The sequence below is a fragment of the Schistosoma mansoni genome, chromosome 2 (genome assembly GCF_000237925.1).
Source record: "Schistosoma mansoni strain Puerto Rico chromosome 2, complete genome".
NCBI lineage: Eukaryota > Metazoa > Platyhelminthes > Trematoda > Strigeidida > Schistosomatidae > Schistosoma > Schistosoma mansoni.
Genome location: NC_031496.1, coordinates 1,068,850 through 1,094,080, shown reverse-complemented (window position 1 = coordinate 1,094,080; position 25,231 = coordinate 1,068,850). Strand labels below are relative to the sequence as shown.

The following is a 25,231-nucleotide window of genomic DNA, read 5'->3' as shown; positions in this document are numbered from 1 at the left end:
AGCAACAAATATATCTATATGCTCAATAATAAATTACATATGTCCCAAGACAGATAATACTCTTCAGATATGAATTAATAATCGGAATTAAGTAACTTTGGACAAGTTTTAATTCTGGTCAATCAGTCATAGTTATTATGTAAGAACTATATTACTGTCTTGTCTGTGATACCGTATATCTGACAGATGGGGGCAGCTAAACGCTCAGTATCTAAATATTTTAAAAGGAATCATTGTGTAAATGGCCGGTGTTCAGAAAATTTAATTGAAGTTAATGAAATATTAAGTAGACAGTGACATATTAATGTATTTCAGACTGCATTATATTCAATTTGAATATATATGTTTTGAAAAGATTATTCTCATAAACTTAATTGGAATACTAACTTTCGCTCGATAATTTAACTTGATCATCAGTTTAAAAGTTATACATTTATAAGATCACTTTATCGTCATAACTAGGAATTGTTCATCTGCTTTAAAAAAAAACAAGAAAATTTTGTAACAGTTTCTATCATCAGGATCTTATTTGTTCCCTAGATAGAGATTTGCATAAATGGCCATAATATCCACGAACTCTTCAGAACCAATACAGATATAAACGATCTGGCTCTCTGTAGTGTCATCCGGTGAAAAACCATGTAGTTTTGTGTATGCATTTACGGGGGAATATAGTGGTACCTATAATCATTTTGTTGAATGTACAAAAATAGGCAAGTGTCTCTCCATTCGCGTTTCTTTCTCACAACCCATGTCGCCCCATGATATCTTAATGTCAGATGTTGTCTATTCCGGTCTTGGCGGTTAGGTCTCCCATCAGATGGGTCAGGTCCCTTCCTGTGTACTCTACTACGATCGATGCCATCATTTCGTAAAACTAGTCACTGTCGTCTTCATTGCTATGTGAGTTGGGTGTATAGCACTGCACATATTTTCGTTGTGATCCCCATCCCACATTTGTTTAGAAGAATGCTTTGATGAATCTGGATTCATGAGATTCCCATCTTATAGGTGCTTTTCGTGCCTCAATGTACAGCGAAAGCGTAAGACATACAGAAATTCATCGACTACCCCAAATGTTTCAATTGTAATATACCTGACCGCGACACTTAGGGTCAAATGTTTGAATCTCAGAGGGAAGATCTACTATTGTTGAAGCTACTTTGAAGCTGTACTAAATTGGCTGAAATTGTTGTATGATTATTTATTAGCTCAGAGTATGTACCAAGTTGGTTAGGGTCCGCCACATACGCAAACTTTAAGATAACGGTGAGTGAGGCCCCCAAATGCCCTGGTACGGCTGAGAGTGGAGAGAGTCCGCTCTCCCTCTCCAAATGCTATCACATGGCCAGCGAATATATAGCCTCTGTCACACAAGTCCTACTCACTGCCTTCTCGTGGCATTACTGTTGTTTACCAAATTGAGAGGACGAAAAGTGAATGTCCGGCGCTTTAACCGGGTTGGTGGACACGGAAAGTTCACCTAGGAGAGTTGGAAAACCCTCATTCCAAACCAATGGTGCACATGGGCTCCAGCATCCTGAGGGAACAAATGGCGCACGAATCAATCGTTGGTCACCGGCTACCATGGGACTGCATCTCCTTACGATGCTCCACTGCCTTGTGGATCAGACCTTTAGGTCAAAGGCTCCGGGTGTGGGCCCCTAAGAAAACCGCCTGCTTCAGTTCGGGCACCTGGGCAGTATCACAGCCCTCACACAAATCAAATGAGATTTGTGTGGCGCATATGTATCTGGTGCTTCCTTGTACCAATATTTATGTGTTTAAATAAATAAATAAGTGATAGGTAGGATTCTTTTAGTGGTAAAATTTGCTAATCATGTGGATGAAAAAGAAATTATCTATGAAAATGCTAGTACTTTTAGATTAAGTTCAGATAGAGCACTTTACGAGTGTAGAAATAAGAAACAGATCAATGCGAAAATCGATTAGGTCCTAGAAACAAATTGTAACACTTAAAAACTGGTAAATGGATAAGGATTTAATAACCAAATAAAAAGTATGGGTTTACAAAGACAGAATTAAAAAGGGAAAATTATATCTAACATGTATATAACAAAAAGTTTATTCCGACAATGGTTTAACTTCTTTCTAATTAACCTCAACTTTTAATCCTACTTTAGGTGAGCACTTTAATTCGAGGTAAAAAAAAAAAAGGAACCTGTTCATAAAGTCAAGTAACGACGTTCAGCAAAATTTAATTGTCAGTTACAACCGGAAAACTCAATAAGTGGCATCTCAGTTATATAGAGTTACGATTGATATTTCTTTTACGTTGAGCAAGAAATAACATCTGAAGTTTTAAAACTGAATCTACTTCAAAATCTTAAAGCAAATAGATTTTTAATAACGAAAAAACAAGCGACAAAACGAAGTGTTTTTGAGAAACTGATGCTCACTGGTGGGAATAATTCTCTAAACACGATTCCGAGAGAACCCTACTACAAAACGACTTATATTGAGCAAAATCTCCTGCAGTTAAAGATTACTCAATTACCTGAGCATTTCAATGTGTGATTTGTCTAGGAACTTTAATTGAGACGGCGAAATCGAAGTAATCTTTTCATAAATTATAATGAACCCCAACCTCACTTAAAAGTTGTGCTTATCTAACTCAGCTACCAATTGAACAAACGATGACCTGGTGTTTCAAATTGTTTTGTAGCTAAAAGATTATTACATACTTAAAAGTACAAATCATCGGTAGATATATATTGGTGACTATTCGATAGGATATTTAAGGGATGAGAACCTTAAAAAAATTAAAAGAGGAAAAAAGCAGTGACGTTAGGGACAATTATGCTGATAACAGATCACATTGTAAATCATTTACAATTAGGGTTTTCTAAGTAAAAAAGTATAGGTTGTGACATATGATCTTGAAATTCCGACAAAAACGTGAAAATTTACATACGGAATTGTGTCCGAATCGATGTTTTCCAAAATTACTTGTATATTAGACTCGAAAACTTAGCTTTAAGAAAGACTGAGAAGTCCTAACAACATCGCATGTTTGGTGACAGAAAAGTACCTACAATTCACAGACACTTACACAAACAAAGTTTATAACTAAAATTTATGCAAACGGAATAGGTGCCACACATTTAGAAGATCAACAAATGAACTAACCATAGGTTCATGAGCGTAAGGTGAGAATGGTTTAGAAGGAAGCGCTGAAGCCACGACCTTAGTACGGATCTAATGCCCAATATTGTAGAGGGGGCAAAAAATCGTTAGTTTTCTTCTTGAAACCTGTTGCTATGAAACGTGAGAAAAAAGCATAAACTTGATTCCCTATAGAAAAAATAGATAATGTCGGCTGCACAGTTTCGAGACGGAAAAAATGCGTTAGTACTTTTTGATCAATATCCTGGTGACTCATTTGTCGTATACTGAAGTACGTACTCATTCTGTTGAATGTTTTACGGTTCCTATCGGGCGAAAATGGTTATCCAGATCACACGTTCTTTTTGCAGGCAAACGATATTGCACAATGGGTTTCATTTTCAACAAAACATCTTGACACGAATACTCACTGATAACCATGAGAAACCTCAAGCGTTGTTCCTTCTTTGTTGCTCCATTTTGCTAGTGCTAGTTTCTGGTTGTACTGCAGCTCAGTCGGTGTTACATATGTGAGTCTAGATGTTACAGTTCATCAATACCTATGTATTTATCAAAGCTATGAAGAACGACAATCTTGCACCAGATCATGGCCCCCAAATGCCCTGGTACGGCCGAGAGTGGGGAGAGTCTGCTCTCCCTCTCGAAATGCTCTCATATGGCCACGCGAATATATAGCCTCTGTCACACAAGTCCTACTCACTGCCTTCTCGTGGCAGGGGTGTTGTTCACAAAGGTGAGAGGACGAAAAGCGAATGTCCGGTGCTTTAACCGGGTTGGTGGATGTGGAGGATCCACCTGGGGGAGTTGGAAAACCCTCATTCCAAACCAATGGTGCACATGGGCTCCAGTATCCTGAAGGAACGAATGGCGTATGAACCAACTGTTGATCACCGACTACCATGGGACTGCATCTCCTTACGATGCTCCACTGCTTTGTGGATCAGACCTTTAGGTCAAAGGCTCCGGGTGTGGGCCCCTAAGAAAACCACCTGCTTCAGTCTGGGCACCTGGGCAGTATCACAGCACTCACACAAATCAAATGAGATTTGTGAGGCGCATATTTATCTGGTGCTTCGTTGTACCAATATTTATGTGTTTATATAAATAAATAAATAAATCATGGACGAGTACACCGTGCTTTACTTCTTCTACAACTGCTAGCTTGCTTAGATTAGTCGCTTCTCGATATGTCGATATTCCATCACATATATCTTCAAGTCTCTTCCCTTCTTACTTCTGATTTCACTGAGTTGGCACGTTTCGATTATGAAAGGTGTTACTGGTCATGGTGTTATCAAACCCCAAATACTCGTGACATCTTTAGTGTTGAGCTCGACATGGTTTGATACACCTATTCGTGAACTGTGTGTCCCTTGTCGGAACTTTGTATATTGTTTCTTTACCTTAGTTTTTATATGGTGTGATATTTTTTCCCTATTTGCTTATATTTGTCTCGTTCATTTCTATACTTTATATTCATCATGACCGAACAGACTCCCGAATTATTTAAGATGAAAATCCTTACGCCACTCCCGCTTCAGCTAATTCCATTCTGTTCTGACAACATAGAAGCCTGGTTCTACTACGTAGGAGCTGACATCAACGAGCACGGCACGATCGATCCGTATGCACAATTGCTCTCAGTGATGAAGGAAATACCGCGCGAATTCAACAACTACATCTCACCCAGTATGTTTACTAGTGATGTTGTGAAACCTTATGAAACTCAAAATATGTTTATTTAGAAACGCGGAGATCTAAATGATAGACAAAGGTTAGATCAACTCCTAATTAACATCAATTTACAACATTGTTCAGCAATGGACATGTTATTACAAATGAGAGAGGGTATTGGTCGAAGGGCGTTCGATGACCTTTTAGACAACCTTTCTTGTATAAACTTCGTCAGCAGATACAGTTAATGCTTGTCTCGTTTCAAAGCAACAATGCATCTTCCACCAAATTCTAGAGATCACCAAAACCTCTAATGCCGAGGTTTCTTCAGTTAAAGAAGAACCTCAAACCACACGAGATAACGTTACGGAACTCTGCAATACTATGACACGTTACCTTAGTATTCGACATGACCGAGGACTACCACAAAATCCTTGAAGAAGTACCTTACGATAACGATCTGTCTCTAGATCACGAGAGACAGATAACGACGAATGGTGCTGGTATCATAATCAGTAAAGAAAATCTGCCTAAAAATTGCAGAGAACACTGTAATTTTCCGAGACCCAAACCGACTGACACGAAAAACGTTCCCAGAAACTTTCCACACGTCACGCGTTAATGGCAACCGTCGCCGGCGAACATAGTCGTCTGTTAAACGTCACTGATGTGATTACAGTAGTTCGCTACTTCGTTGACATTGACGCAGAAGTTATAGTTCTTCAAACAAATTCTGACGGCCAAATTTGAACCGACTGCTTAGTTTTTCATAGGTAACAATATTGAAGCGCAAGGTATCCGACCTATGAGAAGCAAAGTGGTGGCCATTCTGGATTATTCAGAACCGACCACCATTAAGTGACTGCGCACATTTAACGGACTAGTAAGTTTCTATAGACAGTTCATACCAAAATGCACGTCTCTTATGAAACCACTAATCGGCCAACTTCGTGGAAGTGCGAAATCCGTTATTCCGGACGATACCGCGAGGAAAACGTTCACCAAAGTCAAGGAACACCACGAAAGCAACCATGCTTGCACATGAGGACAACCAAGCATCCACTAGTATCGCAGTAGACGCATCCGACTCAGCAATCGGAGGAGTTTTACAACAATGGGTTAACCACTCTAGGCAACCTTTGGCATCATTCTCTAGACGGTTGCTAGACACTGAATCGAGGCATAGCAATTTCGGTAGGGTGCTCATGGCTATGTATTGTGCTGTACAGCATTTTGAACACTCCGTCGAAGTCTGAGAATTTACCTTTTCTACTGATCATAAACCCCTGACTTTCTCTTTAAGCTCATCTTGAGACAAGTACTCACTTCGTGAGTCTCGACAACTAGACTACATTTCGCAGTTTACTTCAGATATACAATACATTTCTGGAGCAAACAATGTAGTTGCAAATGCCTTGTCTCGTATAAATTCGGTGAACAGTCTTTAAGGCATCAACCTCCTTACACTCACCCAGCTTCAAAAACAAGATACTGATCTTTAGCACGAGTTATCTCCAGAAATCCCTAAAAATATGGGAATGGGTAAAGAAATCTTACTATGTGACAAATCTACATGTAGGAATAGCCCAATCGTGCCGAAATGTTATCGATACAACGTCTTCAATATGTTGCACAAACTCTCTCAGCCCGATGTTCGTACAACCGTCAAGCCTATAGCACAACGGTTTTGCTGACCTGGTATAAGTACGTGAGGGAGTGAGCACGCTGCTGTGTAAGTTGCTAGAAATCTAAGGTGAATGGACACAAAATATATGTTTCAGGGCCTTTCAAAACTCTTGATGCTGGTTTCGACCATGTTCTTCTGCATTCGGTAGGACTTTTCAGTCTAGTTTAGATCAGTCACTTCTCGATATATTGATAAGCTACCAAATATATCTTTGAACCTCCATGCTTCTGACTTTTGATTTGATTGTGTAGGAACGTATCGATTATAGGTGTTACTGGTTCAGTTATTACCAAACTTCAAATACTTATGGTATCTTCACAAGCATAGGGATATTGAGAACGGAGTCAATTTAAAACACGTCTTATCATTTTGTCCTTCTTTCTAAAAGTCCGAAAAGGGGATGATATGTCTTTGCTCTCACTGAAGTTATTTAGATTCTTGTGAGTGTCTGTAGCAATAGAATAATGCTGTACATATGGTCTCTAAGCACCAAATCCTTTTGGGAATTGCTCTGAAGTATCTATTTACTCTCGACCTGATAACTAATGTAAGAACTAAGTATAGATCACATAATAGCAAATAATAAACCTTCTTAGAAGTAGTGTTATGTTTTCACATATTCCCTTTCAGTTCTCCCTTTATTGTTCATTGAAAGACCTCTGTTAGACGATTGCGCGTGCTTCGAAGAAATGGCTATTGAAATAGAATCAGCGGAGTAAGCTAACTTATCGCTAATTTAATGGTTTCAGCGTTGTCCGATTGATCGAACAATATTTCAAAGAATGTAATCTGCTAAAATCTCTACAAGTGTTGCAGGTAAATATGCTTACTTATCCTCCGTATGATGTTAGACTCAATTTGAGTAGTATTGTTATAACCTGGATCAGTTTAGACTATTTTGCTTACTTCACTGTTATCAAGACCTACTTCAGTGATTAGCTGCGCGAAATCATTCACTCGTCGTAGTAGGTCGACGTTTGTATCTAGGATTTAGTTTACAGTTTTGTAATTGTTTGTTGCGTTTCCATTGATCATTCTTCTCAAGTCTTGTTGACTGGCAAAGGATTTTAACAGAAGAAACACTGGTGATGCAAGCAAAGGGGGTTTATTTGATTGTTTGTTCATCATAACATAAGGATTACTTCTCAAATTGTTTGAGAGCTAGTACGTAATTCTTATAACCAAAAGTTTGTATTAAGTCTTCCAGATTTCTAATATTTATTTCAGTCGATCAGTGTACGAGTTTGAGATAAGTCGATCTAAATAATGAATCCAATAGAAAACAACCCTTCTCCGTCATTGGTAAATTTTCCTCCGTAGGAAAGTTTATTTGCCATCCAATAAGACAGGCCAGGTACTACATTGTATATAACGGTAGGATTAAACTATACTGCCGACCTTTGAACGAATCTTAAATGACCTTGAGAAATATTAGCCAATCAGAAGACTGTTAGTATACAGTAAAAATATATTATACAAAACCAAAGAATTAAAGTGGAAACACTTCTTTTACATGGGTCAAAAACTTCTCAAGGTCAGATATAGGTTCAGAAGTTCTAAAATCATAGTGCATACGGTACAGGAACACATCCATATGGCTCCATAGTAGTCGACCTCTGAAACCATGATAAGGTCTCAAAACTTCTTCTAGCCTCGACCACATAGCTTCAATAATGTTAGTATATTGGTATGGTTTATGGGTTAGGGTTAGAGTTAAGGTTTAGGTGTAGGGTTTAGGGTTATGGGTGAGACTATAAGTTATGGACAACCTTTGAGCGACGCTAGAGTGACTCTGAGAGTGTCAACATAATAACTAAGACCAAATGAGGTTTATAAACCTGTGTGAAGAATTCAAATTATGATTTACAGTTCATGATTAAGGCTAGGAATTATACTTAGGGTTTTCATCACGAACTGACATCAGCTATAATGCCAAAACTCTATCTATCCAAATGGATAATTGAATTTCGCGCCAGAATCTTATGATCACTTCTATTGTAGACGCTAAATTATCACGCCTTCCCTAAAAACCTCTGTAAACCGACCGTACGTAAGCATCAGGTACCGAACTTAGCGCCGTGAACTTGAAAACCAGCGAAAGCTTCTGATTGGCTCGGCAGTATAGTTTAATCCTACCTATATAACTGAGTGATGTTCACTACCCATAACACATTAATTTCAAGATGCACATAGATAAGTCTCAATAAAACTACTGTTATATTTACTTAAACCTCTTCGAACGGAAAATAATCAGAACTTCAAAGTTTTGATCTGTGCATTAGAGATTAGCTTGCTGGGTTCTGTAAAGTTCGTCGTTTTGTTATCTGCTGATCAGCTAATAAAAATATCAGTAAATAACTTTGGCTCTCCATTAGAGTAAAAATACATGATCCCGCCCTAAGGTCTTGTAGTTTGAACACAAGAGATTTCTTACGCAGCCAGCCTAGTAATTACCTACTGTTACATTTCAACGATTCAGTAAACCTCATGCAGTAAACTCATTAACTCAAAAATGCTTACTGTACAAAGTAGCCTAAAGTAATGATAGTTAGCAAAGTGGTTTAGCTCTTCAACTAACTTACATCACAAGTGGCGTAGGCAAGATATCCGTCTTTTATTCGTTTATTTGAACTCACAAACATTGGTACAAGAAGCCACCAAATACATATGCGCCACACTAACAATGAGGTTGTGAAGACAGTGTAAAGTGCTTATAACAAAAGAGGAAAAACGAACAGAAGTTAGTGTACAAGAATGAAATGAAAATAATAATGAGAAACAAGATATATATCTACCAAACAACAGATACAAACACTGCTCATCAGTTTCCCATGTCTTAGTGAATAAATGTAACCTTGGAAAAAGAGGATGTTGACGGTCTACTAGTTTTTAATCAAGGATGACTTCCTAATACTCTTCGCGTATTTTGGGACCACCAAGTGAATCATCCTAGTTAGGCATATAATACCGGGTAATAATGGTAACTCGATTGAGGAGGTGGTAGAGAGTCTTCATCGAATGAGTTGGTTGGGACATGTATCAGTGGAGAAGATGGTCTTGAGCGCTGTTAGAGGTACATGGGACATGTATCACACATCCCCAACTTTAACCTGCCTTGACACGCAATAATGGCTAGTATAGTAGTAAGTTAGGAGAAAGTTGTGGTTTGCCAATCCGAATGGGTCCATGAAGTCGTTGATCATTGGACCGAGCCATATGGATAGGTGCAGACGGCCTGGTTGAGGTCTTCACTGTTATCGTAAGTAGTGTTTAAAGAGATTCTGGCACGCCTTAGGATCTTTCGCAATGGTACAGGGACATACATCTTTTGTCCCCTAAATTTTGAGCCTTTTAATTGTCTTAGAAATTTTATATTCTCCAAATCCACTTTTCCTTTTCGAACCATATTATCTAGGTCTAGTGTTATATTCTACTACTAGTATTACGACTCATACTATGGTATCACTAGTGAAGTGTGACATCCTAAACTGATACACTTATGTGTAAAGTCCTACTGTACATATAACTAGGTGACTCAGCTTACATGTCAGTAGAGTTCTGTGCAAACATTTTTCATCATATTTTTAATTTGATTTATTTTAGGAGGAAACTGGTATATCACTCAATACAGTCGACTCAGTTGAAGGATTTATGACTGAGATTACCAGTGGTCATTGGGATACTGTGTTACAAGTTGTTCAAAACTTGAAACTGCCTGATCATAAGCTCATGGACTTGTACGAGCAGGTACCTTGATGCACCAGTTTTTATCTCTTATTTACAGATTGTCATAGAGTTAGTTGAGCTACGTGAATTGGGTGCTGCCAGAACATTATTACGTCAGACTGATCCAATGATAGCTTTAAAACAAGCATATCCTGAGAGGTATGCACATCTTGAGAACCTGTTGGCCCGGTCTTATTTCGATCCACGTGAAGTAACTGTGCTTATTTAAATTTATTTTTTAGGCTTATTTGGAAGGACAGTCCAAGGAAAAGCGTCGACAAGCCATAGCCGCCTCACTTTCCGGTGATGTTAACGTGGTCGCACCTTCACGACTTCGAGCACTTCTAAGCCAAGCACTGAAATGGCAGCAACATCAAGGCCTGCTTCCCCCTGGTACTGCAATTGATGTTTTCCGTGGTAAAGCAGCCTTGAAAGAACTGGAAGATGAAAAACCCCCAGCTACCGTAGCTGTGACTATTCGAGTAAGTTACTTTAATATTAAACTTTTTCTATAAATGTATTTCCGCTTTCCTCTATCAACCTTAACTGAGTTTAAACTTTAGGCATAAAAAATATAAATCCGTTTATTGACTTTTATCAACACTGGTCACCATTTGTTAGCTCTTGAAGTATCAGTGCTTTTGACAGTTGTAAGCATTACATATAGTTATACAGCACTATGCAATATTCTTTGAATGAAAGTTATCTCTCTGTTATTTTACATTATAATTATCAAGACTCTGCATCTTATCAGAGTCTTCACCAAACAGGACAATGTCATCTGCGTATTCTAAGTCGATAAATGAACCTCTTGGTAGGAGATCGATTCCTAAAAATTCAGTCGACGAGAGCGTTATTTCCAGCAGTAGGTCTATGATGAAGTTAAATAATAATGGGGATAGTAGACAGCCTTGTCGGACACCACTTGAGGTTGTAAAATCATGTGACAGTTCGCCATAAGCTCTCACTCGACTGATAGTGTTCGAGTAAAGAGCCTTCACGAGGTTTATGTACTTCTCAGGTACTCGTTTCAATAACAGACACTGCCACAGAACCTATCGGTCTACTGAGTCAAATGCTGCTTTTAAGTCAAGAAAAACTATCATTGTTGGACGCCGATAAGCATGTCTGTGTTCTAAAACCTGACGAATGGTGAATATGTGGTCGATGCAACCAGGGCCAGCTCTTAAGTCAGTCTGATTTTTTCGTTCTTGGAGTTCATGAGTTTTTGTTAGACTCCCGACAATTATTGAGGCTAGTATTTTAGATGCTATGTTAGTCAAACTAATCCCTCTATAGTTATTACAAGATGATTTTAACCCCTTATATATTGGGACAATAAGTGATTGTGACCAGTCAGATGGGATTACATCCAGTTCCCAGAGTTTAGTTAAAATATGAGTCAACCTAATCGCTAAAATTGGACCACTATATTCGAAGACATCTGAAGTCAATGCATCTTAACCAGCATGCTCTTCCTCATGTCAGATTAGCTATAACCTTCTGAACTTCAGCTAGAGTCTGGGGACCTACTTCAATATTCCATTCAGGCTGTTTGGGAGTGGTGGGTAGTTGTAAAGTAGCTGAAGGCTAGTTGAACTGCTCCTTGATGTATCTTGCCCGTCGTTCTAAGCGTCTGGACTAAGAGTAGATAAGTGTCGTCTTTTTCCGAGATTGTCTCACCTATATTTGACTTCTTGATTCCGGTTTCTGTAAAGTTGTTGGGTGTTACCTACAGCCAATGTCTTTTATATCTGTTTTGCTTTCGTTGCCCACCAATGCTCACGATCGTTCCTTACAACTTGGTGAACCTAGATCTGATTTGTTTTCTCTCGTCATCGTGTTCTCAGCCTGATGAGATTAGTCTGCTAGAATCTACCAGTGCAATAGACTTAGCAGAAATCCACTGGCTTTTTGTAAGCCTTTGGTTCAAACCATAAATTGATGTCTCATCTGTTTCCACAACTGTACTTATCTACGTTAGATTAAGCTTTCGATCTAGGTAGTCCAAACAATAATGATTAAAAACAATACGTATCAATTTAATCGTCAGAATAATCCTTAGCATTGATCTCTTTATTCAGTTCATGAGTGCCTCCTAAAAATTCACATTTTCTGTTACTAAATAAATTTATCTTATTTGAATCTCTAGGTTGGTCAAAAATGTCATGTTGAATGTGCAAGATTTAGTCCAGATGGACAATTTTTAGTATCTGGTTCTTTGGATGGTTTTATTGAAGTATGGAATTTTACAACTGGGAAGCTAAGAAAAGATTTAAAGTATCAAGCACAAGTATGTTTGGATATAGTTTTATTATTGGTAAAACAGGCTTATTGTATTATTTTCCTGTCATTTACTTACAATACTAAGTATATTCGACTATCTAATAAGCTACTTTTGTTACCTTAGTGAAATGGTTTAACAATTTAGACCAGTACAAATATTTGTCAAGTTTCATGTTGCTTAAGACTGGCCGGCTGAAAGACTTGTTTTGGGATTTCTCAGGCTAAATTAACTAATTGTCTAAGAAATATATTTGTACCTGAAGTTTGTTAATCCATGTCGAGTAATGTAAAACATTTATTATTATTATTTAAACACATAAATATTGGTACAAGGAGGCACCAGATAAATATGCGCCGCACAAATCTCATTTGATTTGTGTGAGGGCTGTGATGTTGCCCAGGTGCACAAACTGAAGCAGGTGGTTCCCTTAGGGGGCCATGCCTAGAGCTTTTGACCTAAAGATCTGATCCACAAGACAGTGGAGCATCGTAAGAAGATGGACTCCCATGGAAGACGGTGACCAACGATTGATTGATACGCCATTTGTTCCCTCAGGATGCTGGAGCCCATGTACACCACTGGTTTGGAATCAGGGTTTTCCAACTCCCCTAGGTGGACTCGCCGTGTCAACCAACCCGGTTAAAGCGCCAGACATTCGCTTTTCGTCCTTTCAATTTGGTAAACAACAGTAATGCCACGAGAAGGCAGTGGCAGTGAATGTAAAACATACCATATAGTATAATGTCATAGAAAGACAATAAGTACAACAAAGTAATTTTTACTTTTCTTCCAACTTTTATATTATGCTATGATTCAAAGATGTCTACAAAAATCACTACTGAGTTGCATTCATTTGTTAAGTCAGTCAGTCATAGTCAACGTAGGAACTGAAGCATATGTGCATCAGTTCAAGTTCCCACTTGACAACACAACATTGTGGGTTTTTGAAAGAAGGATTAAAGCATCAATAGTATTGGAGGGTAATAGCAAACAGGCATAGGAAAGATTACTTGAGAAGAAAGAATAGATGTGAAGAATGAAAAGTATAGGTGTTTTCAGAAAAAAATAGTGAATGTATCTCTGCCATCACGATGAATTCTGAGATATATCATTCCATGTCAACAATCACTAGTTACGGTAATTTTGTAGACCCTAACCAAGTAGTCTGTGCATAGCTCCACGTCTCAGTCCAACAGTCAATAACTTCTTAAACACTGATACGACATCTTAATGTGAATGCTCTTAACTTGCATCAATGGTACTTTATTTGACTTGGTTTTTGTTGCGAGTAATATCTGTAGTTCGCGTGATTTAAATTTCTTCAATACTCGATCTAAACACTTTATTAAGTGTAGTGTTTTCATACTTATTCTACTATACTCTTCGTAGGATACATTTATGATGATGGAAGACACTGTTCTATGTTTAGCATTTAGTCGTGATTCAGAATTAATAGCAGCTGGTTCAAGTGATGGTCTAGTAAAAATATGGCGTATCCAATATGGTCAATGCATTCGAAGAATAGAAAAAGCTCATCAGAAAGGAGTAACTGCCTTACAATTTTCTCGAGATAATATAAATATTTTAACAGCTAGTTTTGATCATCTGATCAGGTAAGTGATGTACATATATATCTTGCCACAGAAGGGATTTAGGATTTTTTTGATATTTTCTGTAAGTAGATCTAAATTATTAGTTTCTAAGTGGGTACTGGTTAATTTTTTTGTAGTCTACTGATCTTATTGTCGATCTATGCAGTCTGTTAAGGTGCCATAAATCTTCAAACTTACAAAATATTTGGATTCATTAAATCCTTAGGTATTTCTTTCTAACAAACTAGTATTAGGAAATGAAATCGCTTAAACTAGGAGGCATTAAAAGACGATCTCCAAAAATTTATTTTCAGAAGGGGTTTTGTGGAGATTTAGTTTTTTCATAGTTGAAAGCGTGAGTCAATTGAAGTTAGACCACCAGGGAAAACCTGGAAGCACTGGACGGCCGTTTCGTCCTATTGTGGGACTCCTCAGTGGCAGTGCTCATCCACGACCTCGCCTCCAGGAGTTCTAGTAAGAAGCAGTGACCAGTGGAGTTCAACCAGGTCTGTTGTGAGATATCAACTCACTGAAGACAATTGGTGAACGGTTGCTCAACTTCGTGGATTGGTTGGAGTTAGACATAAACACCATCGGATGCAGGCTCAGTGGTCTAACGGTTAAGTGCTCTGGCGCGAAACTGGTAGGTCCTGGGTTCGAATCTCTCGAGGCGAGGTCGTGGATGTGCACTGCTGAGGAGTTCAATTGACTCACACTTTCAACTATAAATTTATTTATTTGAACTCATAAATGTTGGTACAAAGGGGAACCGAATACATAAGTCATTTGATTTGTGTGTGGGCTATGATACTGCTCAGGTTTCCATACCAAAGCAGGTGGTTTTCTTAGGGGGGCCACAGCCTGGGCCTTCGATCTAAAGGTGTAATCCACAAGGCAGTGGAGCAACGTTAGGACATGTCAAATATTGCGATTAGATAGATATGTTTTGAGGATGCCGGTAGGTGTAAAGTATCTATGAGGTAGCCCATTGGGATAAGTGAATTATTCATTTAGCCGAAATCATTCATGACCTATATATTTGTAATCAAACTAGTAATATATATATATATATATATATATATATACCTATTAGTTGTGTACATTGTTTGGTTTGGTATTAGAGGTTCTCAATCACTTCTCAGTCTTTGCGCTTTAGATAATGGTTACTCCAAAATTCACTGTAACTAAATTAGACATTTCGGTTAGTTCAAATACTTGGTTGCTCAAACTGCAGAAGATAGAACACCACTGTTGAAACCCATGACGCAGAAGTTGGAAGCTAGCAGACTTAACCACTAAGTCATAGCTCATAAACATGAACCAAAAATGACGAATTTGCTATTTTAAAAAAATGATACTTTCCATGTTTCAAACTTGTGCTAGAAACATTGTTCCACTCCATAGGTCCTGATTTTTCATCAAAACTATGAGAATATTCCTTTAAGTTATTTAACAATCAGCATAAGCTAGTTTTGATGAAAACCGCGACCTCTCTAGCACAAGTTTGAAACACGGAAAGTATCATTTTCTTTAAAATAAAAAATTCGTCATTTTTGGTTCATGTTTATGAGCTATGACTTAGTGGGTAAGTCTGTTAGCTTCCAACTTCTAGGTCGAGGGGGTTTCAACAGTGTTCTATCTTCTGCAGTTTGAGCAACCAGGTATTTGAACTAACCATTACATAAGCAGTTTCACTAAAAACTAAATACGTCAACCTGTTCGTTAGTAGCTGAATGCACATCATGTACTTTGTCTATTTTCACCTACGATTTGTCTAGTACATCATTCATATGTATTTGCTTTTTTATTATCTTTCCTCAACATAGAACATATTCAGTCAAATCAGGCAAAATGCTACGTGAATTTATTGGCCATACTGGAGTTATAAATTGTCTGGTATTCTTACCAGATGGTGATCATTTTCTTAGTGGAAGTTCTGATGGATCTGTAAAAATTTGGTCATATCGTAGCGGTGAATGTATAAATAGTTTTAAGGTAAATTATTATCATTGTACTATTACTATTATTGATGTCGTTTCATTTTTGTGTATACACTTTATTCTCTGATGAATCATTAACGTTTTCCTAAGCTTCACCAATGGTTATTCAGGTGAGTTTTTCATGTATTAACCATCGGGTTCAGAAATTTAAACTGCATTACTCAAATAGTTGTGAAACATTGTTTCAAGTAAAAGATAAGCTGCAAGTATTTAATCATAGATATCGTTGAATCATTAGTAGGACGTCGATGTATATTGACATCTGACATACAAAGTAAATAAGTCAGAAAGAGATATGATGAGAAAATTAGGACATTGTATCAGTCAATAGTTTCGTTGATAGATAACCTGAGTCACGTTGGTTGATACATACTCGTTGACCATCGCTCAGTACTCGTAATCAGCTGTCAGAATAGCCTAAAATCGACCATAGTAATACATTTAGATTTGTTCTCTATATTCACTTCAATCTTAACTCCAAATGATTCATCCTCTACCTGAATTTTATTCCCTTTAACTTGTATTTTCCGTTTTTCGATTCCCATCGTACTTGAAACTAACTTCTCTTTTGTCTGCTTTATCGAGTTCCTCTGTTGTATTCATGATGTGAGAGATGAGATTTCCAACTAATATAAATATTCTCGTTGATAATTAGTGACTGGCTTCGGTGTTCAGTCTACAGGATTTAAAATAAGAAGCCATTTTTCTTACACTATTGTAGTGAACGAGAACGCAAGTGGGGACAATCGAATTACAAAACATCTTAATAAAATATGAGAACCATACAGTAAATACTTCATTTGCAAAATGTCAATCCATTGTCTCAAATTTGACTGTTCCTTTTGCAAATATCAGTCAATCGTCTCAAACTTCATTGTTCTTTTGTTTCCACACCAATCATTCTTTGTTCTCGTTTTCTTTTCCTCGTTCTTCTTAACCTTCTGCCTCCAGGCATTTCACTTTCAGTTGATGATACTAACTACTTATATCTGTCAACATCAGTAGCACACACCATACTATTATCCAAGTAATTGAGTAGGTTACATTGTTGATTAATAAATAAACTTTGTGCAATCCTAGTCATAAGTTAGTATTGAGTGAAAATTTTATTTAAAGTTGACAAGTGTTTATAAAGAGATTTTTTAGGATTCATGAGTCATTAACTGAAGGATACCTGATTTAGATATAAAGGTTTTATTCCCTGATACGGCCGAGAGTGGGGACAGTCCATTCTCCCTCTCGAAATTCTCTCACATGGCCACGTGTATATAGCCTCTGCCAAGGAACTCCAACTCACAGCCTTCTCGTGACGTTACTGTTGTTTACGAAATTGAGAGGACAAAAAGCGAATATCTGGCGCTTCAACTGGGTTAGTAAACACGGCGAGTCCACCTAGGGAAGTTGGAAAACCCTGAATACAAACCAATGGTTCACATGGGCTGGCTCCAATATCCTGAGGGAACAAATGGTGTATGAATCAATCATTGGTCACCGGCTACCATGGGACTGCATCTCCTCACGATTTTTCAATGCCTTGTGGATCAGACCTTCAGGTCAAAGTCTCCGGGTGTGGCCCCCTAAGGGAACCACCTGCTTCAGTTTGGGCACCTGGGCAGTATCACAGTCCTCACACAAATCAAATGAGATTTGTGCGGCGCATATATGTTTGGTGCTTTCTTGTTCCAATATTTATGTGTTTAAATAATAAATAAAAATAATAATGCGGGTTTGAACTCACAGAAAGGTATGCGGCTCTGTAAAATTATAGGTATACTCTTCTGTTTATTACCAATCAGCATGTAATCTGATTTTACGAGTTCCTACAAAACTCCTCTAACTATTTAATATAATTAGCTAGGTATATAATCCAGTTAGTCTTCACAAAAATCATTTTAACACTAATAGTATTAATATATCCGTCAGTCCGATGCTTAAACATATAAACTGATTGTACTGAGTAATAACACTTTATAAGTTCTTCATTAGTTTAATTATATTTATTAATATGTATTAACCTTGCATATTATGTAATCATTTGTAGACTGTTTCTAGTTTACTTGGACGTGAAGTACCTATTCATTCCATTATCTTGTTTCCACAAGATCCAGATCATTTTCTTGTTGGTAGTCGTTCAAATACTGTTGCTATAATGAATGCTCAAGGTCAAGTAAGTTGTATTGTTCTGTTTTGATTAACAAAATCACTGTTTGATGATGTATGTATAATTATAGATAGCAAGAAATTTCGTTAAATCTTATCTTTTTGCATAATTACGAGTAATTCGATAATCGGTTAAGTGCTCTGGCGCGAGACTGGTAGGTCCTGGGTTCGAATCTCGCGAGGGGGGATCATGGATGCGCACTGCTGAGGAGTCCCATAATAGGACGAAACGGCCGTCCAGTGCTTCCAGGTTTTCCATGGTGGTCTAGCTTCAATTGACTCATGATCTCAACTCTGAAAAAAACTACTAAAATCTCCACAAAACCCCTTCTGATAATTTGATAATTGCACTAGTTCTGTTGAAACAATTATGTTGTCCTATAGCAACTATCCTACACCTCATTTCGATTATGGTTAATTTTGTTTAAGCCTTTTTATTAATTTACTTAACAGACATTGTCATTTGGGTAGTAAAAATTCGCATATATCTTTGTATTGTTATGATTACTAAAGTACATGACAGACTCTAGCCAAAACGTTGATTGCTCAAATATCATTCGCTGACGCAACCTCCCCATATATGTATGCTTTGTCTTGCTGCACCCTTATACAATTTGACTGTAAACTTGCCTATTTAATTGCTCGCGCTTGCTCACTGATACTTACTCATGTGCTTGAAGCTTTGTGGTCTGGGTCATTTGATAGTAAACTGTAGTTGCAGCTTTTCTTTACCTTTTGATTACATGCACCGTTAAGATTTGTATTATAACGGTTATCGAGGTGAAAGATTAGCGAAGCATTGCACTACAGTTCATTAGACTATCTTTATAACCTTATTTGCTCGATAGCTATTTCTAAGTATCCACTGCTTTGTGGATCAGACCTTTAGGTCAAAGGCTCTGGGTGTGGCCCCCTAAGAAAACCACCTGCTTCCTTTGGATACCTGGGCAGTATCACAGCCCTCACACAAATCAAATGAGATTTGTGCGGCGCATATGTATTTGGTGCATCCTTGTACCTATATTTCAAATAAACAAATAAATAAAATATCCATATTATAAAGTTGTGTATCCGGTCCAGTCCATTTCAGTAAATTATTGTTAAAATAAAAATCGCTTTATTGATTCGCAAAGGCCTTGAAACATGCACAATTTAGAAAGGTTTTTATTGACTATGATCAAATCAAAATTCAGAACGACAAGAGATATGATTATTTTGAAACTCATCACGTCATCAACGTAGGACCAGGCACATATATGCATCGGTCCAAGTTGCCATACCTCGTTAGCACAACAAGATAAACACTGAATTTATACTTCGCTACATAGTGTAATAAAGTCTATCAGGGTTTTGTGCACCCCTCTCTCTCTCTGAAAAATATCACACTGTTGTGACTGTATCAGTTAACTTACGTTAACACTATCAATACATTTTAACATCTAACGATGGCTGAAGTTTTTGTACATCAGAATGACAAGATGAAATCAATTTTTATTTATTTATTTAAACATATAAATATTGGTACAAAGGGGCATCAGATATATATGCGCCACACGAATCTCATTTGATTTGTGTGAGCGCTGTGATACTGCCCATTTTCCCAAACTGCAGCAGGTGGTTTTCTTAGGAGGCCACACCCGGAGCCTTTGACATGATGGTCTGATCCGCAAGGTAGTGGAGCATCATAAGGAGATGCAGTCTCATGGTAGTCGTTGACCAACGATAGGTTTATACGCCATTTGTTTCCTCAGGATCCTGGAGCTCATGTGCACCATTGGTTTGGAATCAGGATTTTTCAACTCCCCTAGGTGAACTTTCCGTGTCCACCAACCCGGTTAAAGCACCGGACATTCGCTTTTCGTCCTTTCGATTTGGTAAACAACAGTAATGCCACGAGAAGGCAGTGAGTAGGACTTGTGTGACAGAGGCTATATATTCGCGTGGCCATATGAGAGCATTTCGAGAGGGAGAGTAGACTCTCCCCACTCTTGACCGTACCAGGGCATTTGGGGGCAATGAAATCAACACCCACAATTCTTCATATTACCTATACATGACATTGAGAAATGACCTAGTGAATAATTATGATAAACATAATTTATTTATGTTATGCAGTTGCGAGAATATCAGATGACCCTATAAATATATAAATTAATATTTGGCAAAAATACAATTTATGCGTTTGTACTGACTTAGCTTCGTTAATCAATCATCTTGATTATCGTTATTATATATAAATCCCAACTCTGTTTAATATCAATCGGCAATATAAAAGTGGCAACTACAGTTTATTAGCGGATAGCACAGAGCACAAAGATACAAGCAAGTCGAGCAGATTTGGAGCAGAGAGGCGATTACATATATGTGTGTGCAAGTGAATATAGAGGCGAATTTATAGTCATATCAAATAAAGGCACGACGAATCAAAGTTCATTTTGCTTTTATAATACAAGTACATACATATGAAGGAAGGAGAGTAATACATCGAACTGTATTTAAGCGATCAACATTTGAGTTAGACAGAATATGCATAGGCTGCAGTAAGCTTTCAAATATACACGTTTACGTAGGTGTGATAGTAATTCTACTGATACAAAGAAATAAACGAATTGTTACTATGTCGACAACATTGTGTATCATATGAGCAGGCTTGACAGGGATTAACCGTTATCAAAATTAATCGTAAAAGTGTTACTAAATTTGTCGAACCAACCGAAAATTATAATAGAAGAAAGAATTTTTATCGATTTTCGATCCAAGGTGAAAATAATTTATTCAGAAACTTATCAATCTAATCAACAATTGTAAATGTTGTAAGCAACGATGGTTAGTGGCTAGCGTTTGAATTCAGGACGCGCGTCTCGTCCTCTTTGGGACTCGTCAGCTATATGTACCTGCATCTCAGAGTTGATATTCACTCTGGTGCTCGAACCCAGTACCTTTCGCTTCAAACGCCATTGCATTATCCACTCAGCTACTAAGTCCTGATAGCCACTTGCTTGTACAAATGGGTGAAGTTTAAATTCACTTAGTATTGTTTGTTTGAATCTACCCATTGATATTTAGGACTGCAAATGGTCAGTCTCTTATTGCCCCCCAATGCCCTGGTACGGCCGAGAGTGGGGAGAGTCTACTCTCCCTCTCGAAATGCTCTCATATGGCCACGCGAATATATAGCCTCTGTCACACAAGTCCTACTCACTGCCTTCTCGTGGCATTACTGTTGTTTACCAAATTGAAAGGACGAAAAGCGAATGTCCGGCGCTTTAACCGGGTTGGTGGACACGGAAAGTTCACCTAGGAGAGTTGGAAAACCCTCATTCCAAACCAATGGTGCACATGGGCTCCAGTATCCTGAGGAAACAAATGGCGTATGAACCAATCGTTGGTCACCGGCTATCATGGGACTGCACCTCCTCACGATGCTCCACTGTCTTGTGGACTAGACCTTCAGGTCAAAGGCTCCGAGTGTGGCCCTTTAAGAAAACAACCTGCTTCAGTCTGGGCACCTGGGCAGTATCACAGCCCTCACACAAATCGAATGAGATTTGTGAGGTGCGTATTTATCTGGTGGTTCCTTGTACCAATATTTATATGTTTAAATAAATAAATAATATTGGCATATGTGCATACTGTGCGTATTGCCTCGATATAGCCTTATTTTACTAGTATTGTAAACGAAGATGGATAGTGGCTAGCAGTGGAATCCAATTTGAAGCGCGTTTCGTCCTATTTAGCCACTTTTTGTGACCGATTTTTATGAGACTGCTAGCCTAAGTAATGTCACTCGCATTTAACCATTTATTTTATAAATTAAGATTGTTGTTTTATATTTGGTACTGTTTTGCATTGTTCTTATTTGTATATATAGGTTGTGCAAAGTTTCACTAATGGTAAACGTGAAAATGGAGATATTGTTGATTGTACACTTAGTGGACGAGGTGAATGGATTTATTGCGTAGCTGAAGATCAATCATTGTATTGTTTCAGTGTTAGATCTGGTGGAAAACTAGAGCATACTTTACATGTAAGTCAATTCCAAAACTAGTTGTTAAATACATACATAGCAATTTTAAGCCTTAAGAGATCTAGGACTGAATATACGATGACCAAGTAGTGCATTTAGAGAAACTCTGGAAGATGTAGAAACATTCGTGTACCTGAGGAGCATCATTGATTAACAAAGAGGATCTGATGAAGATGTAAAGGCGAGGATTGGCAAACCAAGGGCAGCATTTCTACAATTGAAAAACACATGGAACTCCAAACAACTGTCAACTAACTTCAAAGTCAGAATCTTCAATACGAACGTCAAGGCAGTCCTACTGTATGGAGCTGAAACGTGGAAAACTACTAAATCCATCGTCAACAAGGTACAAATAGTTATAAACAGTTGTCTACGCAAAATACTCAACATTCACTGGCCGGATACTATCAGCAATAGCGTTTTATGGGAGAGGACAAACCAGCTTCCAGCTGAAGAGAAAATTAGGAAAAGACGTTGGAAGTGGATCGGACATACATTGAAGAAATGGTCAAACTGCATCACGAGGCAAGCGCTAACTTAGAATCATGAAGGGAAGAGGAAAAGAGGAAGGCCAAAGAACACATTACGCCGGGAAATAGAAGCGGATGTGAAAAGGATGAATAACAACTGGAAAGGAAGGCTCAGGACAGAGCTGGATGGAGAATGCTGATGAGCGGCCTATGCTCCTCGACGAGTGGTAACAGGCCTAAGAAAGTAAGTAAATGGGGTTGTAGAGTTTTATCTAAATCACCAACCGACCTAAGTTAGAAAACCACTAAGAAACAAGAAGCATCGAATTTCTGTTTCGTGCTAGTATGGGACTCTCTGAGAGTGCTCACCCACGAACCCACATCCGGTAATCAAACTAAGAAATTTCGGTCTCATTCGCGAACGCTTAACGTCTAAACCACTGGACCGGGATCCAACGGTGTACAAATCAATTCACGATACTGTGCGACCATCTTCCATTGTACCTTTCTCACATCCAACAGGACTAAACTCCACTAGTCAAAGCATCTCACTAGAACTCCAGGAATTTCCTCTCAAAACTAGGCAGTAGTTATCGCATGATATTTGTTGTTAGAGTATGGAGTCGTGTTGGATTGTCCGTAGTCACGCCTATATAATACGATATATATTTAAAATTATTTATTTTCTTCATGCTTTTTTTTAGGTTCATGATAAAAGTATCATTGGTTGTGCACATCATCCACATCAGAATTTATTAGCAACATATGCAGAAGATGGTTTATTAAAACTTTGGAAACCTTAATTTATTTAAAAAGTGTTTTGTACAAATTTTGTTTTATACTTTTCCACAAAAAAAAAAGAAGAAGCTTACTTCACGCTATCCTTTGTCCATTATATGGTATTTTCTGATTTCCTTTACCAGCTTAAATACTTGGAGTCCTTCGGTTCAGTATTCATTGTACTCAGTTTATAGTGATTATGATGTAAATAGATAGCATTTTTACGATTAAATGCCATTTACATACGAACCTGACTTTTCACTAAAACTGGCAAGTATTCTTTAATAATTACTACACCATAGATGTATGTCTTAGTGACTATCTTAGTGGAATGCATAGTGGTAACTAGGTGTCCTGTTAACATACTTCTATCGTTGCATCAGCTGTTGCCCGTTTTCTTAAATCATGAAATATGGTATAACTGAACCTTAAGTGCTCAGTATGCTTTGCTCCGCAGAAACAGATATAGTGATAAAATGCACATTGAAGTGACTAAATTTGTGAGATGATACTTTGTAAACGTTAGCCGCATGCAGAAGGAGGTTTGAGATTCTCACGAGCATGTTCCCCTTGAAGTCGATGTCCATACGTCTCATCTTTACTATTTAAAGGAATAATAATTCCGTGAGGTTTGTGCTTCATACTTTTAATTAAACAAAATGTACCCGCTAGAGCAAAAACAAGGAATTTTGTTTATGTGAGGAACCCCTCCTTTGGGTGAATTCATTTTCACAGCAGTTATTATGTTTAGCAAACTTCTTATTGACAGACATTAATGACCGTCATTTAAGAAACTGAGTTGTTGCGACTTTGCACATTTGAAAGAAAATTCGCTGAACCAAACCTTGTCACATTTTTGTCTACAGATTTTGGTACATACTTTAGTCAATTATCGTGGGACAGTAAATAAGCAATTAATTCCCGTTTGGATGGGAACCTAACTTCGTGAACCTTTCAACCAGACATTTAAAGTGGGCCCTCTGTATTCTAAAATTATTGACTGTTCACCGGGTTTTACTACCGGCTCCTTGATATTTTTGAGTGTTTAATCCATATCATGAGTAGATTCGATTGTTAGAGGTCAGTTTTGCTAAATGTATTCCAAATCACTTTAGAAAACAGATAGTTCCCTAAGATGGGATATGTGTAGACTGCATTTCGACATCAAGTATCATCATACGTTTGTCATGTTCATATACATTCTTAGTTCACTGTATCATTTCAGAAATATAGCGCTAGGAACGCATGAACATTTTGTTAGACTTCAGGAGATCGCATGTAGTTGGAAACGTTGAGATAATCAGTCGGACGTATCTTAATTTGCATAATTAACGTAGATCAAGACATTGTGAATCGTTTTTTAAAGAACACATGCTAATCACAAAGATGTTTTCTCAAAACTAGTGAAATGCTTCCCGACAGGTTCAGTTCCAAAACTGGCTGTTATCTGAGTGTAAAACTAGTTTTTTTGGTAGCCCTGGTACGACTGAGAGAGGGAAAGTCCGCTCTTCCTCTTGAAATGCTCTCACATAGCCACGCGTATACAGACAGTGACAGGGAGGTTCTACCAACGCTCTCACGATTGGGTTTTGTTCACTGAATTGAGAGAACGGAAAGCGGATGTCCGGCGCTTTAACAGGGTGTGTGAACACGGACTGTCCACCTAGGGGAGTTGGAAAAT

The 25,231-nt window shown here is 37.9% G+C and overlaps 1 protein-coding gene across 2 annotated transcripts; it reads left to right on the top strand.

Moving 5' to 3' along the window:
• Positions 1–7,190: 7,190 nt before the first annotated feature.
• On the top strand, positions 7,191–23,573 carry Smp_032820.1 (the record flags this gene model as incomplete). 2 transcript variants are annotated; one of them, XM_018795269.1, is made up of 11 exons in its annotated part: positions 7,191–7,223; positions 7,258–7,324; positions 10,112–10,255; positions 10,293–10,445; positions 10,477–10,716; positions 12,387–12,527; positions 13,911–14,134; positions 15,940–16,108; positions 18,155–18,280; positions 22,145–22,300; positions 23,475–23,573. In XM_018795269.1, exons 1-11 carry the CDS (start codon positions 7,198–7,200, stop codon positions 23,571–23,573), a joined length of 1,545 nt encoding a protein of 514 aa, XP_018649598.1. In that variant the 5' UTR covers positions 7,191–7,197. The 2 variants fall into 2 exon arrangements, with proteins under 2 accessions (XP_018649598.1, XP_018649597.1); XM_018795268.1 differs by lacking the exon at positions 22,145–22,300 and having other exon boundaries at positions 7,192–7,223.
• Positions 23,574–25,231: the final 1,658 nt, after the last annotated feature.